This window comes from Cotesia glomerata, linkage group LG4 (assembly GCF_020080835.1).
Source record: "Cotesia glomerata isolate CgM1 linkage group LG4, MPM_Cglom_v2.3, whole genome shotgun sequence".
Taxonomy (NCBI): Eukaryota; Metazoa; Arthropoda; class Insecta; order Hymenoptera; family Braconidae; genus Cotesia; species Cotesia glomerata.
Window position 1 is genome coordinate 1185209 of NC_058161.1, and position 23592 is coordinate 1208800.

The 23592-nt window shown below is 27.4% G+C and overlaps 1 protein-coding gene across 7 annotated transcripts; it reads left to right on the forward strand.

Annotated features, from left to right (window-relative positions):
- The first annotated feature begins 209 nt into the window (after positions 1 to 209).
- LOC123262378 (breast cancer anti-estrogen resistance protein 3 homolog) lies at positions 210 to 14571 on the forward strand. Of its 7 annotated transcripts, none has more exons than XM_044724554.1 (6): positions 210 to 542; positions 5340 to 5475; positions 6190 to 6374; positions 7254 to 7880; positions 10942 to 11791; positions 14033 to 14571. In XM_044724554.1, exons 2-6 carry the CDS (start codon positions 5400 to 5402, stop codon positions 14362 to 14364), a joined length of 2070 nt encoding a protein of 689 aa, XP_044580489.1. In that variant the 5' UTR covers positions 210 to 542; positions 5340 to 5399; the 3' UTR covers positions 14365 to 14571. The 7 variants fall into 7 exon arrangements, with proteins under 7 accessions (XP_044580489.1, XP_044580486.1, XP_044580490.1 ...); XM_044724551.1 differs by having other exon boundaries at positions 211 to 542; positions 6135 to 6374; positions 14033 to 14570; XM_044724555.1 differs by lacking the exon at positions 210 to 542 and adding an exon at positions 5015 to 5257.
- The last annotated feature ends 9021 nt before the right edge of the window (positions 14572 to 23592 follow it).

Sequence of the window (23592 nt, forward strand, 5' to 3'; positions counted from 1 at the left end):
TGAAGGTAGTATCACTATCACTGTCTACATTTATTCTAAGCTCTCTCACATGCTCATTCTTTGTCCTCGAGTTGTTTAGCCATCCATTTAGCCGCCATACGCTATATTCCACTCTACTCTTTACTTTTTTTATCATATTGTATCGTCGAGCACCCATAATACACTTAATATCATATGTATAATAATGCCTGCGTAGACTGTTCAAGTCCAGTCATATCACAGTACTCGTTACTCTGTATCGCGTTATTATACTTCACTCGACTAGTTATTATATTTTAGATTTTATACTGCGTTGCATAATACAAGTAATAAGTAGTAAGTAAGTGTTAAAGTTTCAGACACTTGCTTTGTTTAATTTAAGCAAAGTGTTTCTTTTTTTTTGCTCACACGCGAGTTTTATTTAATTGTTTAAGACAGTTAATTTGAGACAATTAAAGCAGTTTATTTTTAGTCATTAATGTCTTTATTAATTGTTATTGTTAATGTGTCGGTAATTTAATCAACATGGGAAAAGTATCCAGCAAATTTCGGAGCCCTAAAATGTTAGTTTTTATTTTATTTATTAATTTTTTTTAATTAAAAAATATTTTTTTTTAATATTAACTAGCAACTTTGCAGTCACTACGTGACTGCTATGTGAACTATAAATGAATAAAATTTTGCATTATTAAATAAGGACTTTTGTTAAATTGACTTGTATCTTGAGAACTATTGACGATTTTTAAAATATAAGCTCGTTTTGATGTTACACTCATCAAGAGCTTTCATTTGAGTACCCACATGCATTTTTGATATATTTTTCATATATACATATGTATGATATATATATAAATATATGAAAAATTGATGTGGGTACTCAAATGAAAGGTCTTGATGAGTGTAATGTCAGGATGAGCTTATATCTTTAAAAATGTCAATAGTTCACAAGATACAAGGTCGTTTTTTAATTATGTTAAATTGCACTGTACTTTATTAAATATTGACATTTTTAAAGATATAAGCTCATTCTGATGTTACACTCATCAAGAGCATTCATTTGAGTACCCACATGCATTTTTGATATATTTATCATATATACATATATATAACATATATTTTCAAGATATAAGCTCATCCTGATGTTACACTCATCAAGAGCTTTCATTTGAGCACCTACATGCATTTTTGATATATTTTTCATATATACATATATATATATATATATATATATATATAAAATATATGAAAAATTGATGTGGGTACTCAAATGAAAGGTCTTGATGAGTGTAATGTCAGGATGAGCTTATATCTTTAATAATGTCAATAGTTCACAAGATACAAGGTCATTTCTTAATTATATATCTAGAGACAGAGAATTTTTGAATGTAGCCTAAATACATATCATATAACTATCCTGGACACAAAATTTTTCTTATTCTCTTAATAATTATTCATTAAGATTTTTTTTAAAGTATTAAGAATTATTTTTCTAGTTATTAATTATAAAAGAATGAGATTTAGTGGAAGTGCGATTTAATTTAAATGTATCGTACTGCAAAATAAAAACAATAATGCGAGGCAGTTGTTACTTTTTACGAGGGAATTTAATTGAGGCGAACGTAAAGCCGTTTTACGGCGAATTTATCATCTGTGATTGCACACCATGTGTTCGCGCACGCGTTACAAATTTAGCGGTCACTTATTTTTATTTTTATTTCAATAGAAATATTATTTAGTTCTTTGATTGAGAAAAAATTTATTGGTTTAATTTATTATTATTATTGATGATTATTTTATTTTATAGAATTATATTTATATTATAGATATATTTAGTTTAAAAATTAAAAGATGCTAGTCTTTAAGCTTTTTTTGTATTAATAATATTTAATTGAATTAATATTCAAATAATTTATTTACTAAATACAATTACAAATTTATAAATTTTATTTAATAATTTTTGATATTTTTAATTGTCATAGAGTACTTTTAAAATAATTAAAAAAATTATGTTGCTATGACAGGACTAATTATCAATTATTAATTACTCCAATGAGTTAAAAAAATTAATTAATTGTCTTAGAAATCTATATAGCACCTTTAAAATTCACTAATTTTAGTTAAAAATTTATTAAAGGCCCTTTAAACTCTTATTCAGACAAAACCAGGTTCGATTCTCGGCTTGGTCAATTCTCAATATTTTTTTTTTTTTTTTTTTTTTTTTTAACCATTCTTGTACTTAATAAATTTATTCAATAATTTTATTAATTTAATTTTTCTAAAAATAATTAAAAAAATTTATTCTAAAATATTTTATCCCAAAAAAATGATAACAAAATTATTTCCCACAAGATAATACAATCTAAAAATAATTTAGACTATCCAAAATAATCTCTGAGTAAAATCTCACGAGTATTACACAAACAATCTCTGAAAATATTTACACAGGTATTTTAATCATCTCTCTAAACTACTTGAGCTCCATCCACTCAATATACCCAACTAAATACTTACAACATAAAAATGTAATACTAAATTCTCTCCAAGGTGTTAAGTATCATAAATAAACATTAAAGAATCGCGATAAGTATTGATTTAAAAAAATAATAAAAGGTCTATCTTTCGTCAGCATTCTTATGACTCTATCTCCATCTGTTTATCATTCAATACAGCCGTTCGTATAAATCCATCATTTTATTTTTTATTTTTATTTGAAGGAGCCGAAAGATCCGCAGATACATTTCGCAATGCGTGATTCCGAATATTAATTTATTATTTTCTAAAATAAAAAATCTACAAAATATGAGATACAACTATTATATCGAACGGAATAAAACGCATGCGCAAACAGTAAATTTCGTTCATCAAGATACCCGTAAAGATCAATAACTCGTACTCGACTCTTATATATACAGATATACATTTATATATTGTCCCTATCCGCTATTCGACGGGATGTACCACGTAGATGAGTTCTCTGGATATTTATTTTATTAGTTTTCTTAGCTGTTCATTGAACCGGGATAATGGAGATTGAGCGCTGGTATTCACCTGTCAGGAGAAAATCCTTGACAGCGGTATTCATAGTCATATACATCCTTGTATACCTGACTTTCATAAACTCGGTATATCTTTAATATAATACATAACTATGTATAGTAGTAATAATAATAAAATTGTGGAGCCGAGTTAAAGTAGATACGGCCGTCAAACGATGAATCTGATCCTTGAATGTTTTGTTGTGCTCTATCTCGGTCCACGCGTTTTATTTCTCCTCACGGCTAACGCTAAGGCACATAACACTGTTATTAAATTGTAGGGAGAGAATTTCAGTAACGTAACCATTAAATACTTTTTTTTTTAAATTGTAAAAATGTTTTTTTTTTTATTTTAAAGATTATCAAAAAAATTTTTTTTAATTGTTTTGTTAGTTAATTTTTTGAGCTTAGTAATTTTGTTTTAATTTTATTGGCTCCAAAATTAACTAATAAAATTTTTATATTTTTTTAAAAATATTTCAAGCCCAAAATTTTATTTAAATTTTAATTGACTATTTTTTGAATAAACAATTTTATTAAAAAAATTAGCTTTGTGATTCATATTTTATTTTATTTTAAAATTTTTCTGACAGAAAAATTTCAGAATTTTAATTTAAAAATTTTTTTAATAAGTCATAAATTTTTTATAATTTTAATTTGCATTTTTTTTTATCGAGATTTCTATTTGATTTTATTGATAAATATTTTTTTAAAAAATACATAAAAAAATGAACAATTTAAAAAAAAAAAAAAAAGGTGATTATCTTAATTTTAACAAATTTTTAGAAAAATTTATAACTTTTTTAGAAAATTGAGGAATTCAACTTATTTTTTAAGTTATTTTTTTTTATGCACTTTTCAAAAAAATATTTATCAAAAACATCAAAAAAAAGGTAAAATAGAAATTTTATCCAAAAAAAATGAAAGCCAAAATTTTTTTCAACTTTTCAAGGCAAAAAAACTATCGAAATCTTTATTTATTTTTTTTTTTTCACATTTTTATCATAAATGCACCGTAAAAATAAGCAGAATAAAAAGAAACAATTAAAAAATGTTAATTTTTCACCTAGATATGGCCAAAAATGGAGTAAACCCCACTTGTAAATTTTTCTGACAGAAAAATTTCAGAATTTTTATTTTAAAAATTTTCATTTAAAATTTTTTATCCTCAATAAAAAAAAATCAATTTATTAAAATTGTTCTTGCTTTTTCTTATTAAAAAAACTGTCTATTTAATTACTTAAAATAATTTTTTATCCTTCAATTTAACTTTCCAAATTTTAGTAATTAATAATTTTACTCCAGAATTTTTTAATTAAATTTTATCATAAAAAAAAAGTCTAAAATTTTTTCAAACCTTCAATTAAATAAAAAACGAATAAACTAAAAAAAAAAGAAACTATTTTATAACCTTCAATTTAATCTTCTAAATTTTTCTTAAAAATTTAAGTAATTAATTTTTTTACTCCAAAATTTTTAAAATACATTTTATCATAAAAAAAAAAATTCTAAATTTTTTTCGAACCTTCAATTAAATAAAAAATGAATAAACCCAAAAAAAAGTAACTATTTAATCGGCAAAAAAAAAAAAAAGAAACTATTTATAAACGTTGATTCCGGATAGTGAGTAAGCGAGCATACCAGAATCGAGTGAAAGGAGCAAAATGAATAAAGATAGCAAGTCCCGTATGGAAGAGTAGAAATGAATCACACTCACACTCATATCACCCCCTGGGCTGTAAACGCACATGCCTACAATCTACAAATGTAAGTGAGTGTAAGTACAAATCCCCTCTACTTTGTTGGGCATACGTCGAAATGGTTATAGTTATGGGCTCTGGTTGTATTATCATATATATATATATATATATATATATATATATATATATATATATATATATATATATATATATATATATATATATATATATATATATATATATATATATATATATGAATGTAATGCATGGTGTGTATAGTAGTGGATAGTGGATGGGCCGGTGCGAGGGCCGATGAGTTCAGTAGGGTGCGCGCGCGCTTCGAGAGCCGCGACCAAACCCTGCGTGTTGAGCTGCTCGTCGATGCCTCTGATATTCCCTTTAATTTTTCTGTTACATTTAACATTGTTTTTAATTGCACATACACAAGTATTATTTGATTTGATTAATTATTATTATTATAATTATAATAAATATCAGAGGACGTGTTTTGGTTTTTGGAGCGAAGTTTTTAAAAATTTTTTTGTAAGGGTTTTTTAAAGTTGTTGTTATTGATTGTGAGTTTGACAGTGGTAATTGTAATTGTAATTTTTATTGCTGTTACTAGAGTATTACCGAGAGTGGACGAGGAAATTAGAGACCCGGAGCTAGAGGATTATTATGGCAAATGTCTTCCACGTCAGATGAAAGTCGATTCCGAACCAGAAGTCGCGACAGAGCTAAATTTAAACAATACATCCATGGTAAATTTAGATTTTTTATTGAATTTTTATACTACGAAGATTGTTTTTTTTTTTTTTTTAGTTGATTTTTTACGCTGTAAAAAAATATTTAATAAATTTTATTTTAAAATTTTTGTTTAAAAAAATTAATTATTTATTTATTTTGACAAAAAAAAATTTTTTTAATATAAAAAAGATATTTAAGACATTTAAAAATTATTTAATACAATTTTGGAATAAATGTTTAATAATTAAAAATTTATAAATAATTTTTGATTGTTTTTTAAAATTTTTAATCGATTAAAAAATATTTATTATTAAAATTTTGGAATAAATTTTTATTTAAAATTTTAATAATTGAAAATTTATAAATAATTTTTGATTGTTTTTTAAAATTGTTAATCAATTAACAAATATTTATTATTAAAGTTTAATAAATTAATTAATTTCGACAGAAAATAATTTTGAGTAATTTTTGGATGAAAATGAAATTTTTTATGGTGCAAAATTTTATACAAAAGTAACTGATAATTTTATTGCATAATTTAATTTAATTGTCAGAAGAAGTAGTTGAAAATAAGTAAAAAAGGGTAAGAAATCGAAGAAAAAAATATAAAGAGCATAATTAGGACTAGTGCATGAATAATGCGGAGTAATTTATGAGAATTATGTCAATCCAGGAGCAACCTGATGAGTCGATACATAAATTATTGGAACGTGAATTACGATTGCTAGATCCGAGAGATCTGCGCTCGCATGCCTGGTATCACGGAAGTACGCTGAGGGGAGGCAGAAAGGGCGCCGAGGCCGAGGTTCCTAATGACGGGGATTTTCTGGTACGTGATTGTGCATCTCAGCCGGGTAACTATGTCCTCACTGTCAGGTGGAAAGGTCAACCACTCCACTTCGTCATCAATAGGGTAATTTCTTTTTCATCTATCTACTCTAAAATTTATTTTGATTTTAAAAATTAATCGAATTTTTTCCAAATAATTCCTTGCAAAATTTCCAAAAATAAAAAATTATTATTTAACTAGCAATCTTGCAGTCACTATGTGTTTTGCATTGTATTTTATTAAATATTGACGTTTTTAACAATATAAGCTCATCCCGATGTTACCCTCATCAAGAGCTTTCGTTTGAGTACCCACATGCATTTTCATATATTTGTCATATATACATATATATAATATATATAAAATATATGAAAAATTCATGTGGGTACTGAAATGAAAGCTCTTGATGAATATAACATCGGGATGAGCTTATATCTTTAAAAATGTCAATAGTTCACAAGATAGAAGGTCATTTCTTAATTATTGACATTTTTCAAGATATAAACTAATTTTGATGTTACACTCATCGAGACCTTTCATTTGAGTACCCACATGCATTTTTGATATATTTTTTATATATACATGTATATATATATATATATATATAATATATAAATATATAAAATATATGAAAAATTGATGTGGGTACTTAAATGAAAGGGCTCGATGAGTATAACATCAGGATGAGCTAATATCTTTAAAAATGTCAATAGTTCACAAGATACAAGGTCATTTTTTAATTATGACAAAATTTTTCATATTCTTTTAATAATATAGATTATTTAAATTGAAATTTTTTTTTAATTAAAAATTTATTTTAATATTCTTTTGACTTTTTTATGCATTAAAAAAAAAATTACTAATCATAATCAATGTATAAAATAAATAAATAAATTATTTTCTTCTAAAAAAATGTAAAAAGAGAAAGGATAAAAAGAAAATAAAAAAGTTGTATAATAATAGGCTGTAATACAAGCGGACACAGTCTATGAGCGAACACAATATCAATTCGAGGACGAGGCCTTCGATACGGTCGCTGACTTGATAACCTTCTACGTGGGCAGCGGACGTCCCATAAGCCAAGCAAGTGGAGCACGTATTGTCAATCCGAAGCCAAGGTCGGTCCCGCTGACGTGTGTGGCTCCGGCGGCGTCGACGACTTCTATCGCGACATCAGTCCCAGGCACGCTTGCGACCAGTCTCAGCTCCTCCTCGTCCTTATCAGCGAGCTCGCCGCCGTGTCTGCCCAGGAAGCAGCAGAGGAGCCACTCGCTGACGCCCCAGCAGCAGCATGATGACCATGGGTCCTTCCACGGATCCAATCACACCCAGTCGAGCACTCTTCCGAGAGTCCCTCAGCCGGGGAACCTCAGCCAGCAGCCGCCTTCCAACTCGCTGTCCCTCGGCAGGCAGAAAATCACTAGAGTCATCTCCGACCCCGCGTTACAGCAGCAAATTCTTCTTCCTTCGCAGACTGCGCTCAGTCAAGGAACCTCTGCACCGCCCAAACCTCCCAGGGTTCCTTATCAGTGCGGACACTATCACCACCATCATTTGCCTCCACATCATCCCCAACATCATCCGCACCAGGTGAAAATTAAACAGAAATTTATTATAATAATGACTTTTGTTAAATTGCACTGTAATTTCTTAAATATTGATGTTTTCAAAGATATAAGCTCATCCCGATGTTATACTCATTAAGAGCTTTCGTTTGAATACCCACATGCGTTTTTGATATATTATTCATATATACATATTAGGGTGGTCGTTAAAAATTAAATTTTTTCCGACGCCCAAAAAAATCCTTCCTTTTGATAACAAACTACGGGAAAAATTTTGCTTTTTGATTTTAAAGAAAAAGAACACGTGCCTCCGGTCAATTGAAGTTCTTTTTTTGATAAAATCATAGTTTTTTTTAATATTTGTCACAGTATTTGAATTTGGACAAAAAATCATCAAAACAGGCTTGTAGGAAATTAAATTTTCTACAAAAGAGTTTCTTTCGGTTTTAGATGAAGTTCATATCCATCGAGATAATCTTATTAGTAACTTATAAACTCTATTAAGTCAGTCGTTTTAGCACTAAAAACTTTATTTTTCTGAAAACATAAACAATTTTTTCTTGCATATTCTATAAACTCACAGTAAGAAGGTCCTTTCCAATTCCTATCTCAATACCTTCCTCCCAATTATCCTGTTACGTGAATGTGGAACGCTTTACGTAATAATTACCGTAACTCCCATTCTTTCCAGCTTCAGAGCATTATTTAATTTTAAAAATGTGGAACGTAAGATGGACGATGTGGCTTAATGTATATAGAATAAGCAAAAAGGAAATTTGGTATAGACCGGGTAACTCAAATGGTAAAGTAGCTGACATGTCTTCGGAAGGTTCTGGGTTCGAATCCCAGTCCGAGCTATCCAAATTTTTTCTTGCATATTCTATAAGCTCTTATTAAGAAGGTTCTTTCCAATTCTTTCTCAATCCTTTCCTCTCAACTATCCTGTTACGTGAATGTGGAACGCTTAACATTATAATTACCGTAACTTCTATCCTTTCCCGCTTCACAGCATTATCTTATTTTTAAAATTAATTTTAAAAATGTGGAACACCTCACGATTTTGCGTGGGAGAGTAGCTGACATGTCTTCAGAAGGTTCTGGGTTCGAGTCCCAGTCCGAGCTATCCGAATTTTTTCTCGCATATTCTATGAACTTAGGTTAAGAAGGTCTTTTCCAATTCCTGTCTCAATCCCTTCCTCCCAATTATCCTGTTACGTGAATATGGAACGCTTCACGTAATAATTATCTTAACTCCTCTTCTTTCCCGCTTTACAGCATTATTTAATCTTAATTTATAGATTTAGACCAATTTAATAGTCTAGACCTTACAGAAAGGCGCTCTACTCTCCCAAATGGAAATATGAACAAGATTAGTTGTAGATAACTTACCGATAGAGATTTCATTTTAACCCGTCAGAACTCACGTGAATTTTAGTGTCTCACTTGCACTACAGCGCCGCTCTATAAGTCGGATGTTGTTGTGTGAGCAAAATGCTTAAAACGTGAGTGCTGACGGGTTAAAAATCATTAAATTGAAAATCATTTACCCATGTCAAAATATGAAGAAAATATCTAAAATTCAAGATATTTTGAGAGAATTCTTCATATTTCCGGAAATATAAAGTTTTTAGTGCAAAAATGACTGACTTAATAGAGTTAATAAGTAAACTAATAAGATTATCTCGATGTATATGAATTTTATCTAAAACCGAAAGAAACCTTTTGTAGAAAATTTAATTTCCTACAAGCCTGTTTTGATGATTTTTTGCCCAAATTTAAAAACTGTGACAAATACTTTAAAAAACTATCATTTTATCGAAAAATGAACTTCAATTGACCGGAGGCACGTGTTCTTTTTGTTTAAAATAGAAAAGCAAAATTTTTCGCATAGTTTTTCGTCAAAAGGAAGGATTTTTTTGGGCGTCGGAAAAAATTTAAATTTTAACGACCACCCGAATACATATATGTAATATATATAAATGTATGAAAAAGTGATATGGGTACTCAAATGAAAGGTCTTGATGAGTGTAACGTCAAGATGAGCTTATATCTTTAAAAATATCAATAGTTCACAAGATACAAAGTCATTTCTTATGTAAAATTGCACTGTACTTTCTTAAATATTAACGTTTTTAAAGATATAAGCTCATCTTGACGTTACACTCATCAAGAGCTTTTATTTAAGTACCCACATGCATTTTTGATATATTTTTCATATATATATATATATATATATATATATATATATATATATATATATATATATATATATATATATATATATAAATATATGAAAAATTAATGTGGGTACTCAAGGAAAGGTCTTGATGAATATAACATCAATATGAGCTTATATTTTTAAAAATATCAATAGTTCATAAGATACAAGGTCGTTTCTTAATTATGTTAAATTGCACTGTATTTTATTAAATATTGACATTTTTAAAGATATAAGGTCATCTCGAAGTTATACTTATCAAGAGCTTTCATTTGAGTACCCACATGCAGTTTCGACATATTTTTCATATATACATATATATAAATATATAAAATACATGAAAAATTGATGTGAGTACTCAAATGAAAGGTCTCGATGAATATAACATCGGGATGAGCTTATATCTTTAAAAATGTCAATAGTTGACAAGATATAATGTAATTTCTTAATTATCGACATTTTTTAAGATATAAACTCCTTTCGATGTTACACTCATCGAGACCTTTTATTTGAGTATCCACATGGCATTTTTCATATATCTTATATATATATATATATATATATATATATATATATATATATATATATATATATATATGGTATTTGTGAAATATATAAATATATAAAATATATGAAAAATTGATATGGGTACTCAAATGAAAGGTCTCGATGAGTGTAACATCAATATGAACTTATATCTTTAAAAATATCAATAGTTCACAAGATACAAGGTCATTCCTTAATTATGTATCTAGAGATACATAGAAACCTCAAAAAAGCACAAATTCAAGTCAAGACCTTTGCAATGACATTAAATTTCACTAAAAAAACCGATTTTATCATATGACTATTTAAAATAAAATTGCAGGGCTATCAAGCGTCAGGAAGCGACAGCGGAAACGGTTCAGGTGACAGCGAATTCGAAGGAAACAACTCCGGTAGCGGAACAAATCCCTCGAGCTTACCAATAAAAGGGGTGGTGATCCGGAGTCATTACCACCACATTTCCCAGCCGGGAGAGGGGTACAACGGCAATGGGAGCGAGTACGAGCTATCGGCGGAGGAGCAACTGGTGGTAGCAGCGCCCTCAATGGAGATCACCTCGGTCCTCGATATAGAAGGCTTCCAGACGTTCCTGTTACCAATGGGAGATCACCGGCCTCTGGACCCGACAGCGCTGAGAGGAGTTTCGGGAATGCTCCACGACTCGGCGCCGCGCGTGCTCGCGTCCCACCTGACCCGGCTGGACCTGGAGTTGGTGCTGAACCCGGGGATGGGAACTAGGTCAGGGATGAGCGGCCTAGAGCTGGCGACTCTGCCTCACGGACGTCAAACTCGGCTCGACCTAATCGAGAGATCGGAGTGCCTGAAGCTGCTGGTCGCGGTGACCGTCCTGGCGGGGGCTACTGCGATAGAGCGAGCAGCAACCATCAGCAAGTGGATTAAAGTCGCGATCGACACCAAGACCGCTCTCGGTAACCTCTACGGGTTCTGCGGCGTGATGCTCGGGCTTTGTGTCCCGCAAATTCAAAGGCTGGCAAACACTTGGCATTTGCTCAGGCAAAAGTACACTGACGAGGCCTTCAGCTTTGAAGCCAAGCTCAGACCCACTTTGAGAGCCATGAATGAATGTACAAACCCCCAGGCGCCAAATACTACCCTCCCACATCTTCTTCCTGTTGCTTTGCTCGGCGAACGTGCTCCTGAAGATGTTTTAGGTGGGTATTATCATACTCAAAGCTTTCCCGATTTAATTAATCCTTGTCGGTCTATTGATATTTCCTCCGTTTAATTGTATAAGGTGTTTATCGCGTAATTGTAAGAGACAGCTCGATGATTCACTTGAAATTTAGGATTGATTCGGTCAATAATCACTGATTCGATTTAATCAGCTTTATCAACTGTTTATTAATTAAATAATTTATTTATTTATTACAACCAAACCCAACAACCGTAACCATTAACAGTGTTAATAATCTTTACAAAGTAATTATTTTTAAATTATTTTAGTAAGGTAAAAGACTCAGTTATTGACACTGGCCTAGTTATTGACACTTGCGATTTTATTTAAATTAAATAAAACAAATCGACTCTAATAAATTAATAAATATAATTTTTGAATTGTAAATTTTAGGATAATTGGTTTTTTCAGAACATTCTATTTTTTTAATTAGAATAAAATTGCAAATAAATTCCGATTGTAGCAATCACTTCATAGCTACTCGAGTAGATAAACATAAAAAATATAAATAACAAAAGAAAAAAGTTACAAATTTGTATGAAGAAAATTTGAGTAATTATAGACATAAATTAAGGCCATATAATAATAATTTTTTATTGGTATTAATAGTTGATGAATCGGGTATTAATTGCGATTAATAAATTTAGAGAGATAGTTTTGATTTTACATTTAAAATTTAGTAATTTTGATAATTAAAAGAAAAATTTTTTGGTTGCTAAAATTCGCGGTCTTGGGAAGTTTCTTTGATTTTTTGGGATTTTTTCGGGGAAATAAATTTTTTTTGCCAAAAAAAAATGTTATGAGCTTAAAGCAGACATTTGAGGGAACAAAATGATGTATAGCAAAAGGTTTTTTAATTGAAGGAAAGGTATGAAAAAAAAGATTGCAAATTAAAAGTAGTCGAATTTGATAGAAATCGGCAGTTTTACAGTTTTTTTGATTTTTTAGGATTTTTTGGGGAAAAAAAATTTTTTTTGGGAAAATCATTAACGGTGCCTTAAATTATACAATTTTACGAACAAAATGACCTATAGTAAAAATATATTTTATTGAAGAAACGATATAAAAATTTGAATTGAAAATGAAAAGTAGTGTAATTTAGTCGAAATCGGTACTTTCAGAAGGTATCTTTGATTTTTTGGGATTTTTTCTTGGAAAAAAATTTTTATTGATAAAATAATTAATAGTACCTCAAAGTAGACTTTTTTACGAACAAAATGACTTATAATAACAATATTTTTTATTGAAGAAACGTTATAAAAATCCTAATTGAAAATTAAAAGTATTTTAGTTTGCTAGAAATCGTCAGATTTAAAAAAGTATCTTTTATTTTTTGGGATTTTTTCTTAAAAAAAATTTTTTTTTGTTAAAATAATTAACGGTACCTTAAACTAGACACCTCAACAAACAAAATGACTAATAACAACAATATTTTTCGTTGAAGAAACGATATAAAAATCCTAATTGAAATTTAAAAGTAGTTTATTTTTCTAAAAATCGTTAGATTAAAAAAATTATCTTGTTTTTTACGATTTTTTCTGTAATAAAATTTTTTTTGCAAAAATTTTTGTTTTTAAACTTGAAATTCAAATGAATTAAACAATTTAAACATTAATATTTATTTTAAAAATAATTTTCAATCAAATAAACTCTGTTAGAATATTATGAGGAGTAAAATACGTACCCAAACGGCAATATCGATTGATATAATACCAAGTACTCATTAACCACATAATTGCTCTACACAATTACCCAATTACCACATTAGAACATTATTATTTTGATATTAATTTCTCTCGAAATTGCATTTGCTTCACAAACATTCTAGACAATTTAAATTTCCCAAAAAGTTAAACAAACTCGCGAATTAAAAACGATAAATTCGAAATTGCAAAATGATAAATTGAATTGAAAATTGCTTTGTCGCGTCGTAAAATAGAATTGATAATAATAAAAATTATCAGATGAGAATTCTGTATCGCGAGGGTCAAAGGAATTTAAAAAAGGAATTAATCCGTTCGATTTGATACCGTCGGGTCGCTGCGAGGGATTACTCGGTTTAAATTTACCCGGTATAAAAATAGACTCAATTTTAATCAATTTTACATTTTTCTTGCTAATTTTTTTTCCTCAAAAATTAAAAACTTCAAAATTTTCTAAGTTTTTTTAAATTTAACTAAAAATAAAAATTAACAATCTAAATATTTTTGTAAAAAAGGCACAGCAGCACCATCCGGCCTAGTGGGAGCCATATTGTCGCCCTGGGAGAACTCAGCCCCGGATTGTGGGCTGTCAATCGTGTGGGCGCACCTGGAAGCCTCCAGGAAATTGGTCGACAGTCTTCCGGTGTTCCGGAGGAACGCGGAAATAGCTCTAGAGGGCTGGAGAAGCGACGAGCTTTTGACCGACGCCTTCAGGACTGAGTTTCATATAAAGTTTCTCTGGGGAAGTCGCGGAGCCGCGGTCGCGCCCGAGGAGCGGCATCTCAAGTTCACTCAGGTCTTGGACGCCATGTATGACAAGTGTGTCGCCAGCGAGATGGCCGCCTGAATTCCTAGTCCTTGTGTTGAATTAAATAAATTTAATTAGCTATGATAATTATTATTAATTTAAAGGAATAAAATAATTATAATATCTAAATGACCCCCCACACGAATAAAAATACAAGTCGCGTTATTATTACCAAAAAAACGGTAAAAAAAAATTTTTTTTTTCATTTTTTTACACTAGAAATTTTTTAAGGTAAATTTTTAATTTTTAAGATCAAATTTGGTTTAAAAATTTTATATTTTAAATTTTTAGCTCTAAAAATTTTTAATTACAAAAATTTGACTAAATTTAATAATTTTTTTTTTTAAGGTAAATTTAATAATTTTTAAGATAAAATTTGATTTAAAAATTTGATAATTTAAATTTTTAGCTCTAAAAATTTTTAATTACAAAATTTCAACAAAATTTAATAATTTTCTTGATTTTTAATCTTAGAAATTAAATTTTTTTCAAGCTTAGACGCACAAAATATAAATAAATTTTTTTTTAAGCTAAAAAGACGGAAAAAAATTTTTTTTTCATTTTTTTTTTAAATTTTATCCAAAACAAAATTTTTTAAGTAGATTTAAAAGAAAAAAAAGTTTTTGAGGTAAATTCTTCAATTTTTAAGATAAAATTTGTTTTAAAAATTTGATATTTTTGATTTTTAGTTATAAAATTTTAAATTACAAAAATTTAATAATTTTTAATCTTAAAAATTAAATTTTTTTGAAGCTTGAACGCAAAAAATATAAATAAATTTTTTTTTAAGCTAAAAGGACGGAAAAAATTTTTTTTTTATTTTTTTTGCAAATTTTATTCTATATAAATTTTTTTAAAAAGATTTAAAAGAAAAAAAAAATTTTTAAACGCTATTTTGGCATTAATAACCCGAAATCATTAATATCAAATTTAATGAGCGTATAATTAAAAATAGTAGGACAATATATCGATGTGTAGACGACTTTTTTCTGGTATACTCTCGTAATTTTATTACTATACAGTATAGTAATTAATTACGAGATGATTTGGTCATTTTTAGAGCTTAGATAAATACAAATTACAAATTAATTAAGACAATATGTGAGAGCGTGCCCAAAGATTATTTATAATTAATTAACGCACAATTTTTAGCGACAATGTTCCGTGAGATTTTTCGGAATAAAAATTCCTGTTTCAAATTTTCTTTTTTTAAATGCAATTTTTTTTTATTTAGTTCAAGAAATAAAATATTCTACTGATAAATTTAACGAATCTTTGTTAATTAATTTATGTTAATTAATTCCATGGGAAATTTCTGAAGAATTATTTCCATAGAAATAATTTTAATATTTTTTTTTGTATTAAATATTTTTACAGCGAAAAATCTCCAGAACTGAGAACAAACTCCGTAGAAATAATTTTATTTATACGATAAAACATTTAAAGTACTTAAGTTGTAATTGTATATTCGTACTCTTGTATACTGTACATGTTGTTTATGTTTGTTTATAAATTTATATTATATATAATAAATATATATTTAAAATATGTATATCGTATACGCAACTGCAATAAAAGTAACGAAATTTAAAAAAAATTCTCCGACTTTTTTATTTAAAAAATTTCAAAGAAATTTTTTGTGTTTTTAATAAAGTTGTTTTTTATTGATTGATAATATTATTATCGTAATAATGAAACTATGTTTTAGTTTCCGGGAAATTTAACTAGAATATGTAATTATTTTAACGGCACCAATATTAATTTAATTATAAAGTTTCATGTTGAAAATTACAAGCAATTTAAAGTAATTAAGAGCTTGTTCTAATTATTTATTTTGATAAAACTGATCAAGCTTTATTACAAAGGATTAATTTTTCTTTCAAGTTTTATTACTTTTAATACTAACAAAGAAAAAATACCGAGTAAGCTTAGAAAAATAAATAAAATTGTTAGCTTAAATTTTAAGCCGGCTTAAAATTTTATTTTTTTATAATTCTATTGATTTTATTGAAGTTCAAAGTCAGTAAAGTAATTATGGGTTAATTTTAGATTTTAAAAATTTTACGTGGAATTTTTTTCACATTTTAAAATGCCTTAAAATAATTCTATTCAAAAAACGCGGAGGAAAAATTTGTAAAATTAAAAACGGTATTAAAAGTTTTGATCCTCTGACAAAATATCCCCGAGACTAAACAAATATTTTTATTTTTAGATTAGAAATTTTATTAAAATTTTTTTCTTTTTTATTTTTAAATTAATTTTTTTAATTAATCTCGCACAAAATCCTTAATAAAAGGGCACACAGAAAAAAAAATGTTCTTGAATCAAGTATATAATTTTGAAGAACTTAATCTTCTTGATTTTAGTAGAAAAATCCTTGAACTAAATAAATTTTTCTTGCTTTAAGGAAATTTTACTTTATTCAAAAATTTTTCGTCTTGATTCAAGACCATTTTCCTCTTCAAAATTATTTTCTTGGTTCAAGAATTTTTCTCTCGAATCAAGTTAATTTTTTTTCCAGTGCACAACACGGTAACAAGCTTATGTATTGGTGTATTGTCGAATAAACACACATAAAAACCATGATAAAAGGGCACAAAACGGTAAAATTGTGCTTCAAATAAAATATTTGTTGAAATGCTATTAACAAGTGTTAAAATAAAATTGATAATTTTTTTTTAAATTTATTGTTTTTAATTGTTTTATTGAAAAATTTAATTATTTTTTAAGATATTTTGTCCGGGAATATTTATTTCGGGGATATTTTGACCGGAATATTTTTTTGGAGGATCAAGAATCATGGAACCTCCAAAACAAGCTTATAAAATATCAAAAATAAATTAAAAAAAAATATTATTATGACTTACGTTTTTATCGAAGTATATAATTTTCCAAAACTAACAAAACCCTGAATATTTAACATAATCCTGCACTAAATAAAAATTTCAGTGACGTTTTGATCTCCGTCAAAAAATAATTCATCCGAAGTTGAATAGCTTTTGTTTGTTGAAAACACTCAGCTTTGACCTAGTTCGCTCCCCTTGTTAAGCTTCCCCTCACTTGTATTTTTTTCGTGTTCATTCATCCCAAAATAAATAGAAAAAAATAAAAATAACTCATGGAGACACCCAAACAAACCTACTATCTATAATAGTTATATATTCGTAAATTTAGTCTAGGTGCGATATTTTATCAGAAAAAATAAACAAAAGTACACCCAGACACCCAAATAAAAACCAAAACAATAACAAAATTACTGCGCAAATGCGTCTTCAAAAATTCAAAATTATTGATGATAAAGAAAAATTTTCTTTTTGTGTTCAAATTAATATTTTGTCTAAAAAATGAAAGCCACAAAAGAAATTGAAGGACTTTTTTCATAGAGAATTCAATTTCCTACAAATAAAAAGTCTCATTCATTTTTCAAATTTTCAATATTTTCCCCAAAATTATAAAAATAATGAAAATTATTGTAATAATAACAGAAAATGTTACTTTTTTACTTTAATTCAATATTCTATATAAAATCTCATATAATTTTTTCTAATTTACAATATTTCACTTAAAATCATAATAATAATGATAATCATTATTATAATTTAATAAATCAAAGATAGTTAATATTATAAGCCAGCTACCCGATTCAAATTGTTGGAGAATGACTAATTTTTCATTATTAATTGTTCACCATAATATTTTATCGGTATGAAGTCTCAATACCATCAGAGAAAATTTAGGTGACGATAACAATTAAAATTTGTTTAGACAATTATTATTAGAGAAAGATGTAATTTTTTACTCAGTGTAACTTTTTTCAGTGACTGAAAAAATAATTCGGACAGCCCAGACCAGGACTCGAACCTGGATCTTTTGGGTACGAGCCAAATGCTCTATTATTATAATAACAAAAAATTTTATTTTTTTACTTTTAATTCAATATTTTATCTAAAATATCAAAGATATAAAAATGTATAAGGACTTTTTTTATAGAGAATTTAATTTCTTAAAAAAAAATTCTCTTATAATTTGTTCTTTTCAATATTTTCTCCAAAATTATAATAATAATGAAAATTATTATTTTAATAACAAAAAATTTTACTTTTTTACTTTAACTCAATGTTCTGTCCAAAATATCAAAGACAAAAAAACATATGACCTTTTTTATAGAGAATTTAATTTACTAAAAGAAAAATTTCTCATAATTTTTGCGTATTTTTAATATTTTACTCAAAATAATAATAATAATAATAATAATAATAATAACAATGCTCATTAATGGCTTTGAATTCAGCGAACCGGATCTCCGACAAGCCAAAAACTTGTATGTACTAGCACTGTGATACATGAGAAGAGAAAAGCGACAAAATAAGAAAATCTGTCACCCTTATCTGGATCGCGAAGAATGAAAAGTTGTGAGGGAAGAAAGAAGAAGGTGAAGGAAAAGTGGGAGGGAGTGCTTGATAAAAGGAAGTTAAAAACAATTTTGCGGAATAAATTGAAATGAAAATGAGCTTGATTGAAATAGCACATTTGCATGTATCATATTCATGATGTATTGATCGTTAAAGAGCGAGTCGGGGTGTAGCGGGCTACAGGTGGGCTCGGAAGCGCAGACGCACTTTATCTCTATATAATACCACTGCCGGTTAGTATACAGTATACAGAATGGAGTATATAGTATATAGTATAATATATGGTATATAGGTAGAGAGAGCTTACGCCGTCGATATGAATAAGCCTCCGTCCCCTTATTAAAATCCCCCATGAGTTTGAGGCTGAAGCTATGGCTGAGTATGAGGGAATCGTTATTCCTTCTAGGTCACCAGCAACACATCCACCCTTTAGCCCCTCTATCTATCCATCTGAAGGTATTGCACACACGCGAACAGAGCCAAAGGCCTCGTCTACTCATCATCACGTCCATTCATCTGTTTTTATAATTTCACTTTTTTATTTTTTTTTTTTTTTATACAACTATTTATCGATGATAATAATAACAATAATTTTTTTTATTTTTAATATATATTATTGAGAGAGTAAGCGAAATTTTATGGCCGGTGTATAATATTCAATTTATGGTAATAAGTAATTAAGCTGCATTCGAAAATGATCTATCTCTAGATATATACATAATTAAGAAATGACCTTGTATTTCGTGAACTATTGACATTTTTGAATATATAAGCTCATCCCGATATTACACTCATCAAGATCTTTCATTTAAGTACCCACATCAATTTTTCATATATTTATATATATTATATATATGTATATATAAAAAATATATAAAAAATGCATGTGGATACTCAAATGAAAGCTCTTGATGAGTGTAACATCGGGATGAGCTTATATCTTTGAATACGTCAATAATTAAGATAGTAAAGTGCTATTTAATTGAGAAAAGAGCTTGTATATTGAGAAATATTGATATTTTTAAAGATATAAGCTCATCCTGATGTTACACTCATCAAGAGCTTTCATTTAAGTACCCACATCAATTTTTCATATATTTATATATTTATATATATGTATATATGAAAAATATATCAAAAATGCATGTGGGTACTCAAATGAAAGCTCTTAATGAGTGTAACATCGAGATGAGCTTATATTTTCAAAATATATATTATATATATGTATATATCAAAAATGCATGTGGGTACTCAAATGAAAGCTTTTGATGAGTGTAACACCGCAATGAGCTTATAACTTTAAAAATGTCAATATTTAAGAAAGTACAGTGCAATTTAACAAAATTCATTATTTAATAAAGCAGAATTTTGTTTATTTATCTATTTATTTAAGGAGAAAATAAATATAACAATAATAATAATAGTTTAATTTGAATTCTAGCTAGAAGATCTTTGACGTGAAAAATTGCAGACCTTTTTACATAAATTTTACTTCCCCATAAAAAAAACTCCTGGAAATTTTTATCTACTCCGGTAATTTATTAGTTATTTTGAATTATTCGTTTACTTTGATCGGTAATAAAAATTTTTATTGCTTCGCATTAAAATTCTAACTGATATTGATATTGGATTTTAGGTTGAATTACCGCAACCTTTTTTTCCGAGGGTTTATTTAACGTTAATATTTTCCCTGTGGTTTTTAAAAGTATAGCATTAATCACTGTTCTATTACTATAAAAATTAATTACTACTTTCCCAAAAAAAAAAAAAAAAAAAAAAATCGGATTCCAATGATTTAACGAGGAATTATTGTAGATAAATTTAATTTTAATACCACCGGTAAAGCGATTAATCAATACAGCAATAAACGAGTAAATTAATAATTAAAAGTAATATTTGATGTCTAATTATAGAGTTACTTTAATAAAATAACAGCTAGTGTTTACTCTATAATGTTATTTTTGTTATAAATTGATAAAGATTAATTCAAGTAAAAAATTTTTTTTTTTATTTCATTTACGATGCAATTATCTACGCTTAAAAAAAAATAATAATTATTATTTAAAAAGTGATAAAAATTCTAGAAATAAATAATGTTTATTTAAACTAAAAAAAAATTTTTTTTAATCATTTTCTTGATTTAAAAAATTTTTTTTACGTTTAATTATATGTACGTAAATTATATACAGTTGTATTTATTACTTATTAGTTACATATTCTATAATCCATAAATTGATATTTAAAAGTGTGTCAGTAGTCATTTAAACGGTACTGTCTATTGAAAAAGACAACACAAAATAATACTAACAATAATAATAAGAGTCTAGTGCATAAAGTTTCTCAAAGACATGCAAATAGAACGTAATTTTTCATTTATCTTTTTTTAAATGCGCTAAGAAAAATCTTGTCAATATTGTCAAGGGTAAAATGGGTTGATTGATATTATATATAATATTACTTACGAATAAAAGCAATATTGTGCTTACAAAGATTTTCAATTTTACGTGCTAGTCATCCTGAATCATTTACATATAAATAGTTCTATGCTGGATAAAAGACTGTGATATAGATAGATACTTGCTTAAAAAGTTTAGAGTTTATAAAATCTTTTGGACCATTGTTGCTATTTTTATTTAATTTATTATCATTATTATTAATGTTGTTTTATTTATTTGATGTTTTATTTTCTCTGCAGATAAAGATCAAGTAATGTAAATCCGACTCAACAGAGATTTACGGAGACTTATGTTAAATATTTAAATAATTGTTTTACATAATACTTTATTTTTAATAGAATAACCGTAATAATGTCGAGTTTCATTTTACGGTAAAAGTTTAATACACTTTTATTATGTTATAAAAGTTAAAAATAAAAATAATATTGCGATAAGGTTAGAGCAAGTTACCGACCCTCCTATCTCATTTATTAACTTTATTTTATTCCGCGGCTACTTAAAACCCATAACGCAAATTTTAGGGCTACTTTAGTATTCAAATTTGCTAATTATATTTTTTAATACAAGGGATTTTATTTTTTAATTAAAATTTCGAGAGATAACTGACTATTATTTGTAAGATAAAATTAAAAAGATATTATGATTTTTAAATATTTTATTTTAAATATTTGAAGCCTATATAAAATATCAAAACTAAAAAAAAATAAATAAAATTTTGTTTTATTAAATAATGAATTTTGTTAAATTGCATTGTACTTTTTTAAATATTGACGTTTTTAATGATATAAGCTCATTCTGATGTTACACTCATCAAGAGCTTTCATTTGAGTACCTACATGTATTTTGATATATTTTTCATATATACATATATATATATATATATATATATATATATATATATATATATATATATATATATATATATATATATATATATATATATATATATATATATATATATATTTTGAAGATATGAGCTCATCCTGATGTTACACTCATCAAGAGCTTTCATTTGAGTACCCACATGCATTTTCATATATTTTTCATACATACATATATATAAATATATGAAATATATGAAAAATTTATGTGGGTACTCAAATGAAAGGTCTCGATTAGTGTAATGTCAGGGTGAGCTTATATCTTTAAAAATGGCAATTTTTCTCAAGATACAAGGTCGTTTCTTAATTAAATAGCACTCTACTTTCTTAATTACTGACATTATTGAAGATATAAGCTCATCCCGATGTTACACTCATCAAGAGCTTCCATTTGACTACCCACATGCATTTTTATATATTTTTTATATATACATATATGTAATATATATAAATATATGAAAAATTGATGTGGGTACTCAAATGAAAGCTCTCGATGAGTGTAACATCGGGATGAGCTTATATCCTTAAAAATGACAATAGTTTTCAAAATACAAGGTCATTTCTTAATTATGTTAAATTAAACTGTACTTTCTTAAATATTGACGTTTTTAAACATATAAGCTCATCCTGATGTTACACTCATCAAAAGCTTTCATTTGAGTACCTACATGCATTTTCATATATTTTTCATATACACATATATATAATATATATAAATATATGAAAAATTTATGTGGGTACTCAAATGAAAGGTCTTGATGAGTGTAACATCGGGATGAGCTTATATCTTTAAAAATGTCAATAGTTCTCAAGATACTACTCAAACAAAGTCATTTAATAATTATGTATTTAGAGAAAGAAACTTTTCAAATGCAGCATAAATACTTATCATAATAAATTGACTATCGGTGAGAATAATATGAAACTTTGAAAAGGCGCAAATTTAAATCAAGACCTTTGCAATGACACAAAATATTTTTTATTCTCTTAATAAAATAGACTAAATCTGTTATAAGTGCGCAAAATAAATGGCCATTTTTTTAAAATGACAAACAAATATTTTTTTTTCAGTTTATCAATCCCTATTTTTGTAAAGCACTCTTCAGCTGAGTATGAAAATATAAAATCTCATAAATGTCATCGTGACATATCCAATCAATCAGAAACAGAATAAAAAAAAATACATACAAATATATATACAAAATAAACCTCACGTGTGATTTTTATCTCAAACAGAATTTTAATAAAAAAAAAATTTAACTTGACTTCTCGGAATTTAATCCCTAATCCGACCTCTTATCACCTGGCTTATCTGGAATAATTATCAACTATTATGCCCCAATCATAAAATCATCGAAATAAATCCCGACATTCTCATTATCATTATCATTAAACACGCACAATGTTCTAGACACTCGTTTTATTTCATCAGAGCTTCTCGACATACTCATACGTTAACGGCGAAACATCCAACACTATATCTAAGCTAACCGACCCGACCGTGAAACTAAAAAAGAC